The sequence below is a fragment of the Bombus impatiens genome, unplaced genomic scaffold (genome assembly GCF_000188095.3).
Source record: "Bombus impatiens unplaced genomic scaffold, BIMP_2.2 scf_0135, whole genome shotgun sequence".
NCBI classification, from domain to species: domain Eukaryota; kingdom Metazoa; phylum Arthropoda; class Insecta; order Hymenoptera; family Apidae; genus Bombus; species Bombus impatiens.
The window spans coordinates 959330-979561 of record NT_176554.1 but is presented as its reverse complement, the minus strand read 5'-3'; the positions used below and the strand labels follow the sequence as shown (position 1 = coordinate 979561).

Sequence of the window (20232 nt, the reverse complement as noted above, 5' to 3'; positions counted from 1 at the left end):
TTCTTCTAATCTTGTATAGTCAGTGTTTCTAATTGCTGGAGGAACGTTTAAAATTTTTGCGTGATTAGTAGTCTCACGAAACATAGTACATTAACGAAAGTACGTGAAAAGTGCTTGAACGTTTTTGTAAAATTGTAGCTTACCGCATTTAGTTCGCGATCCGAAGGAGATTCGGACGCGGTTCCTGCAGTTTGTTGCGAATCCATTTTTCAGTTCGTTCATACGCGATTAACGTTTAAACGCGCGTCGATTGGACGATCTTGTCACCCCTGACAAGATATTTCTCCATAAACCTGTTACGTATCAACGGGTAGTCTTCATCAAAGATTACATCAAAGAGATAATACAACTCTACGTAAGTGCTGATATTCCCAACCAAGTCTACGTTGTGTCTAATGAATCGTACTGAATGAGAAAGACGGTTGTCGTGATGCGTGAATCATCGCAATTAAATACATACGATGCTCGACGAAGCTTGTTTAATGAAACCATTACTAGCGAACTACTTTGATGGTTTTAATAATTACGTTCGGCATCTTTTCAAAATCCTGCAAGAGTGATATTCGCTTTTTCCACATTCTCGCTTGACGTTCAAACATGGAAACACAACTGTACACTTCGATCACTTTCATTCGAAAATGTTAACGCGTAACATATAGCTTTGATGTAGCAGTGTATCAACGTTCAGTGTGTTAACATTTTGGAAGATGTCTATATATTCGACATATTCACAAGAGATGTGCCAGACAGATACAGAAGAGTATATACATTCGTACGATTCTTACGCGTATGACGACAGATTGAAAGATGAAATTGTTCAAAGTTCAAACTACTAGTTCCTGTGGATAATCCAACGACAATCAGGGATGCAATTTGCTCGATATTGTTATTTCTACCTGTTTTGATAGCTACGTATGATGCGTGCAACAGTTGTACCGTTCACTTAGAATTTACGACACTCTATGACCGTGCCTAAAAGTACTGCTATTTGCCAACGACAAGTAACGTGAATATAGCATTGTAGTCAGTGTCAATTTGCTTTCAGCGCATTTTATTAGTGCCTCTATAATTATTGTGGATTCGTACGTGTATGTGTGCTAGGTTAGAAATGGTCTCGATTTTCTGATCCTCTGCTTGTAACTTCCACTAATGAAAACTAATGCGATACAGTTGAATGGTACTTTCATGGAATGGAATTATTTCCGGATTTTTACCTCGCGTCATACCTACGTACAAACTCCATAAACACATACATAGAAAACTAGTATTTACTACTAATTACGAAAAAGAAAACGTTTTTAACGCCAAAAAGTAATTAACTGCTGGCAGGCGTGAAGGTTCATTAGGAAAGAACAAGAAAGGGAGGAAAAAGAAGATGGAGAAAGTTTCAGGGGTGTAGAGCCTAGAGGATGGAACGCACGCAACCATTCTAACTGTAGAACACAGGAGGATCGCATTTCTACGTATAATAGTGGCAATGGTTAACCTTGGTAAATACATTGCTGTAGGTATCACGAAACCATGGCAGCTTCGTGCGAAAGACCAATATAATTGAGGTATTCCCACAACGCATTCACGATTTGACTGATTACGACGTTAGAGTATTTTCTTTGAGAACATAGGTATGCCTCGTATATCAAAACGTCCAAGTCTTTGCTAACTTTATCGCACATGCAAATCTATCATATCGAAACACATAAAGAGCAACGATCGTGTACTTATGATTTGATCAAATTTTGAAATTAATTTGTTTTCTATCACGCAAATTTTTGCCTCGCGATTTAATGTAAATGAGCTATATTTTTACCAAGTCTTCGTCATCGATTACAACTGAATTTCTTCGTCACCAATTACAACCGAATTTCTTCGCCAACTCAAGCCAGACGTTTTTTCTGGCTTTGATATAACGTCTGCGTTTGATTAAAATACGAGGTCGATGTATTATAGTCGTTCATATATAATTAATACGATCTGTAACCTTCTAGTAACCTTCAGACGTATTTATCAGTCGAGGCATCTACTACTTTCTTCTTTTTTACCCCTTCAATGTACTCACGAAAATATCGCCCACGATTCTCTTACACCCTTCTAGTGTACACGACCTTCCTAAGAATTTTCCGAATCTATACGGGCCAGAATTTCGTGCGAACTCGATTTCAGTGAACACGTGATTCAGCAACTATCTGATGGTCAGAAATAACTACACCTTTCGAAATCGACTCGTTTAACCCCTTCTTGTGATTTATGGGATAAGCTTTTTGACCGAGAACAGCCTTGTAGCTTGTTTGCTCATTTACTCTTTTGTTCAGTTGCTGCGCTCCCCTTCCGGTAAATTTGTTTCGAATAGAATTTATTCGAGCAGCGTTACTTAATAATTACACGTTGCATACTATTTAAATGGAATCAGGAACCTTTCAACTTGATCTAAACCGCGGTTGAATCACAGACGCCGCTAGACGTCAAATTAATTCGACCGTTGAACCTCGTTCCCACAAGATGACCGGGGAATCATTTTGGAAGATAATTGCTGGTATATCAAAGTCTTTCGTTCTGATTTTCTAGGGAGACCGAGAAACAGGTCATATACAGCGTGTCTGTACTACTCGGCAAGTGCCCATTCCTGAAGTTATTGATCCGACCCGGCGAGCGTGTTCGAGTCTACCGTTTATATGCACACGGATGCACATCGTGTAATACGGTTAAGTTAACTTGCTAATGAGTGCACGCGTCATAAAAAAAGCTTGCGACACTTCTGTGACGAATGTCACGCGGGCTATTACCGGATTCGAGTCATCTTACGTGAATATAGCACGGAGAATGTCTCGCCACGCCATTTTCCGATCGACATCAGGACTTAACCCTGAACTACTGTCCGTCGGGTTACCCTGATTCCTGTTAACGACTGCCACTAATGTTTCTCGATATATAAATAAAATTAGGGCACTTTTTTATTAAATTCAACATTAAATTAACAGATTCGCATTTTTGGTAATCTGGCTCGATTATCATATTCCGTAAGAGAGGTGTTTTAATAATTATGAACGTGTATCTTTTTAAAAATATTTTTATTTAATAACGTTTTTTAAAATACAAATATCTTCATTTTTCTCGATATCTCCAAAGATTCCAATTTCTTCGAATTTTTCAAATTTTTATACTATTTTTGTCCATATCGTTAGGAATAATTGCTCGTAATATGTCTTTCGTAAGATTTTCTAGCGTAAAATTTTCCGGAACGTTTCTATTTAGTTTGGTAACTTTGGATCTCTGGAATACTGGAAGGTAGCTACGCGTTTCTCAGGCTTTGATCAAGGCGTAGGTGGTAACTATATCTGATGCGATGCTCGAGGAATAAGAATTTGTCACAGACGTAGATAACTAAACCTATTAGAACAATTTGTTGGTCACAGAGAAATCCAAATTTTCGTTTCTGAAATTCTTTTTTGCAATGTTTTTCAGACTCAATAGTTGTATCACATCTAATGGTCTGAGAATAAATTCATTACATTTGTAATGGTCTGAGAATAAATTCAAGGATATGGAAATTCTATTTCTTAGAAATTAAAAACTGCGTGAATCATTCGGCGAGGAAACGTCACGCATGTGACGGACTAATTTATTTAACGCTTATGACAGTTAACACGCATGCATGCTAATTTTTATTGTTTTCAATTGCAAGGATCGATACGGAGTCTAACGCAAACATCATTCTAACGAACTGCATCCAGGTCAACGAATGAATATAACACGTTAAAACTTTTAGTCGTGTTACAGCGTATAGCAACAAAGAAGATACTTAAACCCTATTACCGTTGACATGTGTGAGTATGACGAAACTAGATCCTTCAGTGGGGGCTATGTAAATTGAGCTATCAAGAAATGCATGACATAATAAACATAAACGGTTTATGAAACTTGTAATTATATTCAAACTGTTTCCAATTAACTACTTAGGCATTATAATCCTATTCGTTCGAAAAGTAGTTTAGTTTTTCAGTAAAATTTATTATTAAAATATATCAAATAAAACGTGTCCCAATTGTTTATGGATGAAAAAAATACGTGTTTCGTCATCTTCTAACATCGTTTGCTTTATTCGCAGCTCTGAAACACACTGTACTACCATAATGTCAATTCTTTTAATTTTTGGTCTCTCGTTTTCGTTTTCTTCACACGTGAATTATAAAAATACATTCCACGAACGTAATCACTTCTTTCGAATAAAATTTCCTAAAACTAACGTATTAAGCTGTTTTCAAAATAACAGCAAACTTTATTTCTTTTTTTTTTTTACGAAAATACACTACCTACAGGGTACAATACATTATAGCACATAAATAACCCTAGTGAAGCTTGAAATATAAATTTACTACTGTTCTTGGTAGTCTGAGAGAAAATGGCTCGTAATACAATACTTCACGCCTATCGTGTATTTCGTGGTTTTACGCCCTGGAAATTCCATCTATAAGGTGTAGACAAAGTGTTCTATATGCTTTTCCTTATTAATAATCGTGATACTTTATGTAGCAGCTATCAACATCGATCAGGACTCGAATTCTACGTCTCCTGTGGATCCTGTCACAACAACGTCAAAGGCCACTATCGATGATAGCTTTAAACCTCTATTTTCTGCTACACATTTCTTGCGTGCGTTTCGGATATTTACGAGTTTTGTTACGGACAAAATGAAAAGACGGATTGGGGGTAACGACTGATAACAACAGCGAGGCAGCGCATGTACAATGTATAAGTGACGTCGTTTTATCTTATAGCAGCATCTTTGAGTCACCTGCAGCGTCGATGTGCAATTGTCACGTGGGCGTAGTTATCGAGAACGCATCAACGCTTCCTGGATGCTAACCTATTTACAAGCGCAGCACCGCCAGTTCTACGCCAATAAGATTTCCTGTTGATAGAACTGAAACGTTTGTAAAAATCGCACTGGCAACGACGGTTTGCATTTTAATTAAAGAAAAAATGCGGGGAAGATATATTACTTCGTACTTTGAATCAGATCGTTTCCGGATAACACGAAGAACGTGACTATGAAGAATTATATACAGGGTGGTTGGTAACTGATGGTACAAGCGGAGAGGGAGTGATTCTACGCGAAAAAAGAAGTAGAAAATATAGAATAAAAATTTTCTTTATTTTTTATTTTTTTATTTTTTTTATTTTTTTTATTTTTTATTTTTTATGATTGAGATAACGATCTACAGTGAGATCCGTTATAACGTACCGCACGCGTACCGAGCGAAAATTCAAAGTCGATTTTCTCGAAAACAAAGCCTCAAACGAAAAATGTTTATTCCATATTTTCGACTTCTTTTTTCGCGTAGAATCACCCCCTCTCCGCTTGTACCATCAGTTACCAATCAACCACCCTGTATACATACTATTTTTGCAATATTCCTATACATACTTTGATCGACTGATTCTACAATGGTTTACAATGCAAAAAAGTGTATTTATACGTTTGGATAAAATTAGAAAAGAACGAGGGAATAGAGAAGAAGAATCCATGTACATAGCAACAACGCTAAAAACAGATCTGTGTTAGAATCGATTTACAAATCGACATTAGAAACATCTTCAGGACTTAAAAAAATATTATGGCAATGAAATTGTAGATCACAATTTGATATCGAATAATATAATACAGATTACCGTTAAACATAAGTGACAAGTACTTTACTTGCAGACGTTGCTATTGCTAGAAAACGAAGAAATATGTTTTTCTCCAACAATTTTGTATCTGAACTTATGAGAAGTAAATATTTTTGGTAATATTGTAGACGTATGTCTAAAATTTCGAACTTTTATTCCGAATCAATTCGAATTAAACGATAGTGTTAACTTACGCCTATCGAACAAAGGGGAATTTCACAAAGATTCCAGCACTTGATTTCGGACGTATTCGTTTCGTCGTATTCGCGACGCTAACGTAAAATATCCTCGATTTTCGAAAGTCACTGTAGAAAATTGAGAATAAAAGAGATTTAAATGCCAACAGAATGCCTGGTATAGTCGATATAATCACCAATTGATGACCGACACTTCGAATTCTCGGATCACGTACAGATACAATTCTCCAAACGATTTCCACTACATCGTCCCACGGCTATCCAGCAAATTCTTAATGGAAACGAATCAGAAATACGCATTTTGTTCGTACTTTGAAGAACGCGCAAATTTTATACAGAAATTCTTTCATCCTTTTAATATAGCGAAGTGTTAAAATTCTATCACAAGAGAAGAATATGTCATGTCCATTTTTATCGATTTTCTAATTTTCATGTTTCTTGGTAGCTAAAAAGAAGCATTTCGATACATACATAAAGTTTGCATCTACCTATGTAATTTTATATAAGATTAAGAGAATAACCATTGCAAAGATGATTAATTTGTTTGTTCAAAAGAGGGTGAGAAAGCTAATGTAAAGATGATTAATTTGATCGATTTGAAAAAAAATGTATACCTGATCACAAAACCATCGATGTGATATGTGATATCGATTAAGATTATCAAACTTTAAAATTTCTCTGCTGCGAAAAATGGAAAATATGACTCATCGTGTTTTTCCCGTGTAGTCATCAAGTATCTCGTTATTACATTTAACATAACATTCAATACGCTATATCGCTATTCATTTTTCTATTGTCCTTTTGCTACTGCTAAACAATGAATCAAATAAAAATTATGATGCTAAGGATATTAAGAGTTTTATGTACTTCAGCAATAATGTCGAGATGAAAGGAAACAAACGAGTTTAACGTACGTAATAAAATAGAATGTCACGTTGAAAGTCTTCGGATTAGATAATTGTCATAACGAACGTGGACGAAGAGTGCACTTCTAAGTGTGTAACTAGGTATTGTGCAAGTATTATATACGTCTATGGATGTTTGCTTCCAATTACTATTGCGGGTGATTGCACTAATAATTTGAATCGGTGTACTGAAACCATTTAAAAACAAATTATCGAGTTACTCGCGCTATGAATTGCATAAGCATTAGCTGAAATGTAGTCAATGATTACTATCTACAGTATCTCTAAGTTTCTACTTCTACAAAATTATTCGGCAATATTTGATAGAAAAAAGAGCAGTTAAAATATACGTTCGATAATTTAATATTCCACGTTATACGATATTCTTTGAAAATGTTGAGCCGCTCGAAGCTTCGTTATGTGAGAAGCAAGACGTTATCACGTTTTATTTCATCGGACTAAGAAAAATTTGAAACGTCAAATCTTATTTACAGGACTCGCACGACGAAAAGTTGCACATTTCCTCGTCTCGTCAAAGACGAACAGAGATAAAAGATGACGAAAAAATCAGTCGAAAATCCTTCGCCAATTAATCTACTGCGAATACAGGTCACAGATCCTAGACCCTTGCGTGAAACGACACCGAGTAAAATTGAAATCACGTCACACGGAATGTCATTCGTGCTTAATTCTGATATCCGTGTTTAAATAATTCCGAACTGTTCCTACAAGATATCAGGAAAAGAAAAAAAGACACTGTTCTTTCTAGCACCTTCGATCTTTCTGGTAACGACGTAAAAGGGGGTCCACGATCCTTGGAATCCAAGACTCGCGAATCGAACGAAGGTGCTACTCGCGTTTGGATAACAATTTCTCTTACCTGATTTGAAAATCTATGCTGACCCACGATAGCAATTGCGAACGCGATCTCCAGGTTGTTCGTCGATCAGTGTCTCACGAGAAACTAGCTCGTTTAAAGACCTGGAAGTCCTTCCTCGGTAAGGTACGTTCGTTCGTCGTTCCACGTCCGTCCGTTTGTCCTGGCGTGCTCTGCTCCTGCGCCTCACGCCCAACCACCCGACGAGACCACCTAACCAACTCACTCGATAACCCACCCATACACATACGACTTCGTTGAGCTTTTACGAAACAATCTATCGATAAATTATGTAGCACCAGTTCTCCTTTTTTCCGCACGCAATGGCTACCAAACTTTCCCTTCCACTATGCTTTTTGTCAGCGCGTCCAATGGAACGAGTTGTTGCCTGGGAAATGCCGACGCTTTCGACGTCTCGCGGAGGAATTTCGTTTCACGAATATCGATGAACAATTGCATAAAAGATGCAACTGTTATCGACGATTAATTCGTAGCCAGACGAGGACGTGCGATAAAAAGAACGAACTCTTGCGATAATTATGTAATCGAGAATGTCGTTGCGATTGTGTGGTTGATCAGCTAGAAACCGATAAGTTTATAGATTTTTAGCATCTTCGACAAAATCCGAAGCTTATCACGACTAACTGACAATAGCTTTAATCCTTCTACGCGTCTTCTCTTTGTCTTATAACAATATCTTAACAGCATGGTCTCAAAAAGAAAATGAAAGATGGTTAAATACGTCTGTCGCTTTCATTCTGATTACCGTGACTTTTCCCGTTCATTAAGAGCAAATATACATTTATCTTGCAAGCAGGAAAGGATCGAACGCTGGTTGCGCGAATAAAGCGTGGCGCACCCTTTACTACCCAGCCACTTTAATTCCACTGTTATTACGTTGGTGCGGTCGACATCCCAGTTAGTGCGATATATTTCAAATTTCCAAGTAATTCCCGGTAACATGCAAAAATTTGTCAATCTCTTCCGACATCCGCGGGAATGCTTTACACATACAAGGATAAATATTTCAAAGATTGATTGGGATAGAAAGTGTAAAACGATTGATGCTATGAATCTCGTGTATTTCGAAAAATTTCTTCTATAAAGATATAACGTTCGTTTTATTCGTAATTATAAAATATCATAAAAAATATAAAATGCGAGGAGGAATTTTTTATACCGCAAAGTCGGTAATAAAACTTATCTATGTATCCATAATTCAGTTTTGGTAACTTAATAAAATGTTATCTGGTCGTTGATAAATATCATTTATGTCACGGGAACAGTTTCCAACGTTCAGAGTTTCAATATCTTTATTGATTAATTGCTGGTTTGACTAAGTCACTCGTTGATGCTCTCGAGTTATTTCGCGCCTCATCATCAATTACATATTATCGTTAGTGGTGTACAGATTCAGCCAAACTTCTTCTTCAATGAAACGGTTGTTTCATTCATTTCAAATCCCTCGGTGTTACGCTCCAAGCGATGATATTATCGACAAATAGCAAGCAAACTAATATACGTAGTGGCGTCATGGAGGCGCCGTGTTTCATTGCAGAAACGTCATAAAAACAGAGTCAATGATATATAATTTTAAGACGTTACATACGTGACGATATTGTCTTTTTGAAGGGACTCTCTTGGGTTCATGGTTACTAAACGTTTCTAGTTGCTGGAGATTTCGCTTCACTTTTTGCTCTGGCATAAACTTTTACCTCGTCTCTTACCTGAAATAAAACAAACAACTGTTAATTGAGTATCGATGTAAGTTGATTTTTTTAAATTATATGAGTTTTGCCATCATCGAATTTGTTTTCCTAACGTATTAAAATATATGTCACTTCATCTTTCAGCTTATACATTTTCCAAGAAATATCATGACAATTTTATTAATTACTTTAGAACTATAATTACGTAATACACGCCAGGTAAACATTTATACCGATATATTTATATTGATATGATAAAAATCAATATTTTAGGTAAAATAATTTTCAAAGAAAAATAAAAGCCGTATATTTCGCGTTGCACGAACAAAAACAGTTTATTCGTGCGACTATTACGATACATGTATTACATATGTACGCATGTGTTAGTCTCGCGACAGGTTAAGATTTCTGTTGAATACCATTTTTGTCACAAATTGCTCGAGGCATTAAATAGTTTTAGTGTCTTCTAACTGCGTTCGACACGTACAGCTTTTACCTTCGGTGGTTTGCTGGTTTACTTTCGACCTCGCAAAACCTTATAGCATTTGTTTATGAACAAAACATATATAATTGATAGAATTTCAGATTATTTGTAAATTATATTTTGTATGTATGATCCATTTTATATATGCTTCTAATAAAATTTTTATAAATGACTTAGTTTATAATTAATTTTCGCTTAATATATAACTAATTTTCTATAAGAGGTTCATAGCGATGATAAATATTTTATTGCACACGATCTATTGTAGACCTACTTTCTATTTATTTCATATTTTATTCGTTTATTTTTATTACGAATACATGAAATTATATCATCAGTCGCTATTTGTACGGACAAACCCACGAATGGACTCGTTCATCGCAAAATCGATACTAGTCGTTACAACCATCTTCCGGTAAGAATGTTCGTGTACAAAAGTTTTGATAACTTTCTTAATTATTCAAAATCACGTACCGACGGGGATAATACCGATCGTACATTTAATTTTCTAACACTATATGTATTTTTTAAGAATTTCCAACTTATATCTTTACGCGGGCATTTTAAAAGCAGCGTAGATTTATCATATTTCGATTCAAAATTCAGTCTTTCGTTTAATACATATTTTAATCTACGTTTAGCGTAGATTTTTTTGTACAATATAATTTGAAGCTGTGAACGTAATCGCGACAATAGATTTCATTCTGAATGTATTTCATGTATACGTAACCTTTTTCATGGGAAATTCGTCCAATTAATACACTACAAGCTTTTAATTAATATAAATTACATCGTCAAGTAAGAAAACAATAAAGGATTACTAACTTTGATTTACGGATGAATAAGGACTGGAAAGAAATTTTATTCATAAGGTGTATTGCCCCTCGTAGTCGTGCGTCTAATCGAAGATTACTAATCCACAACGACGGAAGCCTTGCAAAGGCCCCCTTGGAATCGAGCCACGTACCAGAGTTCTCTCTTATCGTTAAGAATCGATAGTTTAGCTCATCCTCTGGCTCTCGTGTATTCCTTATTGATATTCATTACCTGGTAAGGTAAGACACCTTGCAAAAATAGTATCTTGCTGCTTAAGTCGAAACATTAAAGATCTTCAGGTATGTTGAATGAGATCTAAATAATAGTTATAATTTATTAAAAATTTTAAGGAAATCGTAAACGGAAACTACCTTTGAATATTAGTACGAGATATTTTTGTAAGCGTGTCGCATCAATTTGTACATGGGTGTTGATCTTCGTCAGTTAACGCATCGAAACCGCGGACAAATGTGCGAATACACGAAGAAACGCGCACGAGTTGTGACATTTATGTAACCTTACGGCTTTACAACTCGTCCCGGATGAACGCCTTCCCAAAATACAACCCATTGGTTCATCAAAGGAGACAATGTGCCATTAGGCTCTGGGTACCAAGATGAACGGAAGATGTCGAACGGAAATGAACATCGGAAGACGCTGATATCATGCAAAGTAATATGTCAGAATCCTAATCATCGATTAAAGTCGACTGAAATATCGTCCTTTCTAATTACTTATTTGGATCTTCTTTTTTTATATCACGTAAAAAAATACTCTATTCCATACGTCATTAATTCTATTGACACCGTACTGAATATGTTCGTCAATGCATGACTCTTTGAAAAGTTTGACGCGTCGTAAGAATAACAAGGCTTGCGTTCAACAGATTTCTCTCTTCGCATTTTTGCCGTGCTTATCTTAATCCAGTATAACGAGTGGAAGTGAACTTTGCTTTCCTCGTTACAAAAGTATTTGCACGTGTACGGTATTGGATAAAAATCAGGAATTGCCCGATTTAGATATAGATAAGTGGTACATCGAGTTTAAAAATTCGTTTCGAGTTTCATGTAATTGCATGAGACAGTTTGTATACCACGTCAGTTACATTAAAGACACGATATCTATGAGGATTAGTCAGAGAAAAAAGTAAAGGTGACACTAATGCTATTCTTAGAGCGTGTATTGTAGACTGATACTTGTTTAAAGTGGTTAGATTTGACGATCTTACGTACAAACACGCCTACGCAATACGCGGATGCACACGACGCTAAGCATTCTCTCTTTTTCTCTTTCCGTCTTTTATCCCCTCTTCATCATGAGAGTTATCTACATTTAGATACCCAGCGTTGGTCGATTCACGACACTTAAAAGTTATCTTTGCTAATTACGTAGGTAGCCTAAATTCCACCGATCTAATGCCTTTTGAATTGTATCTTCCACTTAAACGCCACGGTCCAATAGAGTTTGTCGAGCATCGTGTATTTAAAATGCTCAACTTCTTACTAACGCGCAAATGTAAGAACATTAGCCAATAATGTCACATAATTGGAACGTATACAAAAAAAAAAAAATTAAAACGCGACGAACCGAAGTAAAATAAACGAAGTAAACTTTACTTTCCTATTCGAAGAAGCTTCAGTTGCAGTCAAAATTGAAAACTGAAACAGCAAAAGATTGAAACTATTCGAAAGAACTTCGTCGAGTCGTTTGAGAATTTCATTTGTTCAATCAGCGAAAGATCTTTTTTACCTATGATCTTCTTTTTACTGGATGCCAATGATGCAACCAGTTTTTGGTCATTAAACGACAGATAATTCTACGTCTGAGACAACGATTTGGTCCATTAGCCGTACGTCGTACAATTACCGGTAAGACGATATAGCATATTGGCGATCTTACTCCAACAATCAGTTACGCCTCGACATCGAGAACTATAATGATAATTGACAAGGGTGTGCCCATCAATCGTATGAAGTAACTTAAAGAGGATCGGTTATCTTATTAAGATATTAACGGTGTCGTGTAAACGATGTTACAAGTAATTAAATCGCTTTCGACACCGCGAATGGAATTATTTATAACGATTTTCCAAATGTTCGCATTTCTCCTCACTTAAGGATCGAATAAACATTTATAACAAAGTACGACTTGCTTATTTCTAATCAGAATCCGTAGTTTCCTGTCTACAATTTTTTCCACCGTCTGTTTTTTTTCTTCTATTGTTGGTTTACGATCCTTTTAGGCTTTAGGGACATATGCAGATTTGTGCTTTTTCTCCTATTGTTCGTGTCACCAGCTGCGTCACTCGTTAGCTGGCACTTATTAATTCTTTTTGCTTTTTCACCTTTCGCTTCCAACTAGTAGAACCGTACCTATATTTCGCGACTTGAATATTCTTACTAATGTATCACTTCGGTAAACAGAAATATTAAAACAAAGCGAGTCTATTAATACCTTTTTGAACTAATGTATTAGTTATTCATTTATTTTTATACTATACGTATCATTATTAAAATTAATAATAATGATATTGATTATTAAAACTAATTGCATTCAGATCTGTATCGATGCGATCAAATAAACGTAAGTTAACTGACTTGTGAATGTTCAACCGAATTGTGACTGGGAGCATGATGGAAAACAGACTGATTTGAGAAACGAATAAGCGACAGTAGCTAAACAAATTTGTGATATTCGTCTTGTTACAATTTAATTTATAAAAGTATTTTCTTTGTAAGTATTTCCGTATACATACACAGTTTATAAGATAAATAACAATGTTTGCAGAGATTTTTATAGAACAACGATACACGGACAATCTGTATCCAAGTACGATTATTCTTTATGAAAGTGGAGAAATCCTAAACGTTTAAAGAAAATGCTTCCATCCTAGTGGGGCTTGGATGCTGTGCGACGTCGCGTCGTTTTATTATCGATTCTCCTGTCTGGCGCTCGTACAAACCCTCTCTTCTGCTTCTCCCCCTCTTTCGCCACAACCCCTCGCCCTTTACTTTGCCTTTGTACGAGTACGCGCAGCCCCTTCCTGCTTTACGCGAGACACGGGAAGGGTACATTCGCTCGAATGTGATATAAGTTTGTTCTCGGTTGAAAGAAATATCAATAACCCACTTTCATTAACTTCTTTTATGCACTAACGCTGAAACGTTCTATTGTTTTAGTACAAATTGTAAAAAAATTATCAATGTTTAATTCTTGATAGTAAAAGACATTATTTTATTGCTTTTCCAAGAATGCAGGGAAACCTAAACTACGTCGGTCCGAACAGATAGCCGAAAATAAAATAAAAATATAAGAATGGTAGTAGTAGGAATAGATTCCCGTAAACTATGATTTTTTTAAAGCTACCAAAGAATTCGAGAAAAAAAATAGCATCTAGATAAATGGGTCGTCTAGAAGCAAGGTAGATCTGCTATTTTTACATTTATATTTAGAAAACCGTACCGTTCGTTTTATTATTATCTAATTGGGATTATATTCTGCACAACAATCCGGTATAACAATAAAATACATATAAATTTTTCCGTGCTCGCGAATATGTTTCTCGAGAATCTAAAATTTTCGATAATTATGACGTTAAAGGTCATCTACTTTTTAAGTATGTTATATAAAATTATGCATACGTCTGCTTCGTGTTAAGGAACTCGGACAATCATAGATTCATTCGTGAATAATCCTGGTCATTCTCGAGATGTGACATCATCGATTATCATATGCAAAGTTAGTCCACCTCACATGTCATTTTAGAACTTCAACGATGAGAATTATACGTTAATGACCATATGCGAGCAAAGGACTTAAATTCATAAATTACTCGTGATGTGGGACAGACGAAGAATAATTGGCAATTTACTTCCAATAAAATGAATTGTTTACCGCTTACAAAGAAATATCTTCTTTATTAATCCGACGCTTTCGATAAAATGCTAATCACAAAACATTTATCCAGTGAATTGTGTTACCAAAAAAAAAAAAAAAAGAAACGAAAAAAGATAAACATACTGTATAACAGCTTTAAAATTTTAGCCGAATGTGAGTTAAATCTAGAATTCATTTCTTTATTACTTGTCAACACAAGTACTTACTGATTTACTGTATACTGTGGTATTTACTGATAACACTTATCTTTATGTAACACTTATAAGAATTATGTACATAGAGAATAAAATATACTTAAAATAAATTTATCTACAAAGGAGACAGTAAACGCTGAATATAATATACAAACTTAATTTCAATACAACTGAGGAAAACTCACTCGTGTTATGTTATGGGCTGATAATTAAGCTATAATATCACTGAATCGAAAGGCGACTTTAAAACAATCGTGGCGCCTGTTCTCCTTGGCGATCGAAAGATAAACAAACCTATTTCTTCCATCACGGTCCACTCGGTGCACATCAAACGAGTATTTATTCTTAACTGGTTTATCAATATTGCGCGACAAAACCGATTGCGTTGCGTGATACGATTATAAAGCTGACGTAATCACCGGTATGTCAGAATCGAGGCGTTATTGGTATGCGGTTGTTGCACAGGACAAGTAAAAACGACATGTCAGGTGCACGGGTGTGGATACGTATGTATCTTTGAATTCGCGGCCCCCATTGGTTACGGGTTTAATCGTTTCGAGGACATGTTTACAGCTCGCAGTGTAGCCTTTAACGGAAAGCGGAACAAATCGGTGAAGGGGCGCCTGTCCGAATGCGGCTTCGACACGATGAATTGATACCAAACACGCCGTCCACACTTTCGTTTAAGGAAATCCGTGTCCACTTGCATCGTCTAGCTTATGTAGATTAAGTGCGTTGCACTTTTAGACACGAGATCGACGCGGAGATAAGTGTTACGAGATGTTCGCGCGAACGCAACGTCCTGTGACCAAAAACGCGATACGTGTTACGCTCGATTCATTGTGGCGGGTGTCATCGAACTCGGTCTTGCACAATAATTTGTCAATAATATCGGTGAATTGGCAAGTAACGAGTTAGAGTAGGAAATATACATATCTCTATCGCTTTCCCTTATTTGCCAAATTCTAAGGAAATTTTACTTTTTAGGTTGCATTACCAATTTGGCGAGAGATTGCAGAAAAAGCGCAGAATGCTAATGTTACAAACGAACCCCACCAAGTCAAACGAAATGCTACTGTCTATTCATGTTACCATATAACGATGTTAATTGGCGTGTTGCAAACCTGATACTTGTTAATCCGATACGGGTTTTCGCCAGGAGTCGATAAGGATATACGTATGGTTCCAGAAGAAAAATATTTTGAACAGTGTCGAAAATTTGTTAAAAAATTTCTTTCGTGGCTTAAATACATAGCTGAGTTCGAATTTTAAAGAAATATCGATCATTGGTCGATTTTACGGATAAACTACCTAAGAATTTAATGAATCGAGAAAAGATGTGATCAAGGCCATAGTGCAGCGTGCTGCGAGAGACACATAGGTATCGCAAATTATTACATAATGGTGAGTTGGCGTAACCACTGTTTCTAAGAATAGATATGATTCTAATGTGGAATTTAAATTTCGCAAAATTGTCTAAACTTCTATATACATTTTTAAATTTAATTCAAACCTTTGCAACGTAATCGCGATAATCGCGTAGCGACGATGCCAATGAAACTTCACCGTGTTTCGTATACCACGCGACTCTTCGATAAATAGCGAAACGAATTATTGGGAATTATAGCGAATTTCCGGTACGCTTTAACGCTTGTTATCATCCAAGGAAAAGGTAACAAAGGGACAAATTTAATATTGCACTCAAATCATCGGAGCGTGGCTCATTAGAGTTCGCCTCGACATGCCTTTAGCTTATACGACCCTCCATAGGAAGGAAGCCCCTCCAAAGCTTTGGAAGTGGGTAGATAATCACGGATGCTGTGTAGGTGCGTCTTGAACGAGACGGGGTCGAGGGCTTCTCCCATTTTTCCTAGTATTCATCGTCGGTAGATTCAAAGAACTTTGCCGGTCAGTGAACTCTACTCTCAATGGATCGTCCATTGACTTTCAATAAATCTAAACGATAGGTCACGGAGAAATTGCTCTCGTTAATAAGTTAAACGCGGCTAATCACGTGCAAACACGATGAAATTACACGAAATTGCAGGTGGTTGCGTTTTACCAGGAGAGTTTGGTCAATATTTCGTGCGGGACACTATGTACTATACACTATGTACTATACAATAAAGTAGTTAGTCCGATATTTTCATCGGCAACTTGTACAGTTTCGTAATTCGATATACCTGTGCCTATATCTCGCCGAGATCAAGGGTAACAAACAACGAGGATGCAATTGATTTTTATTGGCCTTTGTAAAGTTTTTTCTCCTTTCCTATTTTCTAAAATACTTTAAAGGTTGCAACCTTATGGAAACCGAGGTTTCTGCGTCAAAAATATCGCGCGGAGTATTCGGCGAATCCAATGCTAAAACGGAATGTCTTTTTAAGAGTAACACATAAATTGTTATTAAAGACAAGCAAAAGGCTGATGTTACATTATTTTTTTTGATTATTTCTGGCTCTTTGATTAATAGACCATTAAGTTTCATCGTTTCGCGCGTGTATCTTTAAGAGGATAGGTTTGAGTCTGTATCCGCGTTGCGAAAAATCCTGTTTTTTTTCCAAGAAAGAAATTTTTTGTATAGTATTTATCGCAAACTTGATATTATTGTTTTTATATGAAATCAAAGCTGCTTAGAATGGATGAAATTTCAGTCGTCATTTAACGACTTGTTGGTCGAGATTAGTAAAGTGTGAACTTTGTTGTTTGCTCGCGCAGTTAGCTCTACTTAATGACTAAAGACTTAAAAGTTGTATATGCAAGAACATATTGTTGTCAGATTACTGGGATACGTGCGGGTGGTATCGTCTGATACGTCTTCTAGAGCATTTAAATCTGGAGGAAACCATTGTTGCAATATCGAAAATGCAAGAAATTGTCGATTATGCATTCCAGAGATTGATGTTTATGAGAACAATTTGCTTTAAAAATTGCAGACTTTATTCCATTTCGTTACTGAAGCAAAGTTGTATTCTTCGTACATTTGTAATACATTTACGAAGCATGTTAATTAAGAAAAAGATGACTAGGATCGATACGGATAATATTCTTGCATAAACATTCGACACTGGAGAGTACGATGCAAATCGTTCTAATAATTACGATGCACGGCAGGGCGTAAAGCGGGACATGGGTAACGAGAAGGACCTTGGCCCCCTACTCGTGTAACGATAAGCATTCGTGTAACGATAGGTACTCGCGTATTAGTCATGCGCGTAAAACCTAACAAACCATTCATTTTAGTCTGATCGTTTGTAGAGGTTTATTCGAGAATATGTATATATCCGTATCTATTATTTCTAAGAAACTGCGCGCTAAGAGCGCAAAAAAATTGTCTAAACGCTTGTTAAGAAGTTCTTTTTTTTCCTTTAGAAGTTTATGACAATAGAAGACTATGACGATAATATATTCGTGAAAAATAATCAGGTTGTTGGAAGTATAACGGGCGTGTGAACGTTTTGTACACAGACACTGAAAATAACAGCCGGGATAACCGTAGGACTCTCTTCGTATTGCAAGTTCTCCGGAAGTGTGGCACAAATTGCGGATGCCAGTCCGACCAAAGTGTTACTCCATTTGAACACCAAGAGAGGGTCATTCGATTAAGGTTTCAAGTTGATCATCGAAGGTGAGCCCGGTTAATTCCACAATTATACACCCACGAAACATCGTTATTTCATTGACGTTCGGCAATTTCCTAATTGACACACGATATAGCCTTCCTCTGAGTGGATTTTTTCGCCCTGTTGATGGCGGTGATGCAACGATGCCTAAATTAGTAATTTGCAATAGTCACAGTCACGACAATTTCCCGAATTAACTTAGCGAGTTGAATGGCAATGTGACATTCGCGTGATGTACGTTCATTTCAAGATCCATTAAGAGAACCTCGCGATGACAAACTTTTCGTTTCTCATTACCAATTTTCTATGTAGATATTAATAATGCTTCGCGATGAGCGTTCCATTGTTACTTCGAATCTAACACGAAGATTTACCTCGATACGCGACTTTAAACTCCCGTTATATGATTTTTAAAACATTTGCATTCTGAAATAATGTGCCGAAAGATTTCCCCTTGTTGCCTGTTTCCTCTTAAAGCGACTTCGCATAGACTTCGCACAGACTTTGCACAACGAACAACAATGGTAGACCACGATTATCTTGATTCGCGTAAATCGAGCACAAGATGTAGAATTAATTATGCATGGGCGCCTGACAACACGCTGCATTAAATTAATCAGCATCTAAAAGACTTCCCAGTCTTACGATTCAATATTATGTGCCGGGTTTTCTCATCGCTTTGAGTCTAATGCCCCCGGACACCGAGGCCACTGTACAGTCTTCAACAGTAAACATGTGCATGTTGGAGTGTCTCTTAATTCTGCGATTAGTATTACAGATATAGTTGGTAGATACAACGCTATGTGTAGATATAATCGAGAAAATCAACGATGCCTTTTATAGGATTTTTAATAAAACGAAACATCAAATTTTATTAAACCGAGAGAAAAGATAACCTGCCCATCCTAATCCATGCTGTTGTATTAATCACAGCCAAACATTTTGTTTTAATATTACAGACTTTATCATAACAAGCGTTTATTATCTTTTAACCAATAGATATGTTATATTATCATTGCCTTTGGATTTATCTAAATCTCAGTTATTATCTTTGTTACAGAAATTCGTTAGAATCTTTTTTGCATTTGGATACGTTTCAATAATTAACCGAGTATATTTTCGGCACTTCAACACGATCGATCAATCCGGCGAATTATACCATAAACCAATAATAATCGTGTGTCATTCTATAACAAAAAGAATTGCGGGGTAAACATGTCCGCCGCAACCCGTTTCCCTTTATCGTTCAAATCCCTTGAAATAATCCATAAACGCACACCCCTAACCAATGAAAAACAAACATACCTTTTAACATAAAATAGATAAACCATATTCTTGAATGGTTTCCTTCTCGGATAAATCGAATCTTTTAACAATAGTAGCAGTAAAACTAACGAATATGTGTATGATGAATCAGGTTAAAAATATTATGGAAGAGAATGTGATTTTCTGACAGTGTATATATTCAACAAGATGGCGAAACTGATGTTCCACCAATGATCTTCATCGTGTTCCGGCGTTCGAGCTGGCTCATGAAAATAGCGTTACATAGAGAATCGCGCGCATAATGAACACCAACCTGTTCGCTGCATGACGTCGTCATTCTGTTGCAAGTTGCTGGCGGTGTCGTCGTTGTTCGAATTCACTTGTACATCCGTCATCTTCTCGGTCAACGATACTGAGGGTCGTTCTCTTTAGGGTTAGGCGAGAATTCTTGGTATTCGCAGTGGTTGACTTCCACGCACTGCTCGTCACGCCGTAATACGCGCGAAACAACGAGAGGAGATGCGCGATTCAATGAGATACGATGAAAGTTGAGGAACGCGCGACACTTGCGACGCGTTTGAACTGACTGGCTCGACC

At 36.5% G+C, this 20232-nt stretch overlaps 1 protein-coding gene and 1 long non-coding RNA gene across 6 annotated transcripts in view; both read right to left on the bottom strand.

The window, feature by feature from the left end:
• LOC100743933 (microtubule-associated protein tau) overlaps positions 1–20226 on the bottom strand; it is a 32343-nt gene extending 12117 nt beyond the window's left edge. For 2 of the 5 annotated variants that reach the window (XM_024365449.2, XM_033319112.1), the window contains exons 1-2: positions 7650–7800; positions 144–293 (exon numbers count right to left, since the gene is read on the bottom strand). In XM_024365449.2, coding sequence (XP_024221217.1) covers positions 144–206 — 63 coding nt within the window. In that variant the 5' untranslated portion in view covers positions 207–293; positions 7650–7800. Of the gene's footprint in view, positions 1–143; positions 294–7649; positions 7812–19948 lie in introns of those variants that run through there. The other 3 variants (XR_004461099.1, XM_024365448.2, XM_033319111.1) reach the window with 3 other exon arrangements.
• LOC117151290 lies at positions 8708–16184 on the bottom strand. The gene is made up of 2 exons (XR_004461101.1): positions 15041–16184; positions 8708–9373 (listed from the first exon to the last, which is right to left on the bottom strand). It is a non-coding gene; the product is annotated as an uncharacterized LOC117151290 (long non-coding RNA).
• Positions 20227–20232: the final 6 nt, after the last annotated feature.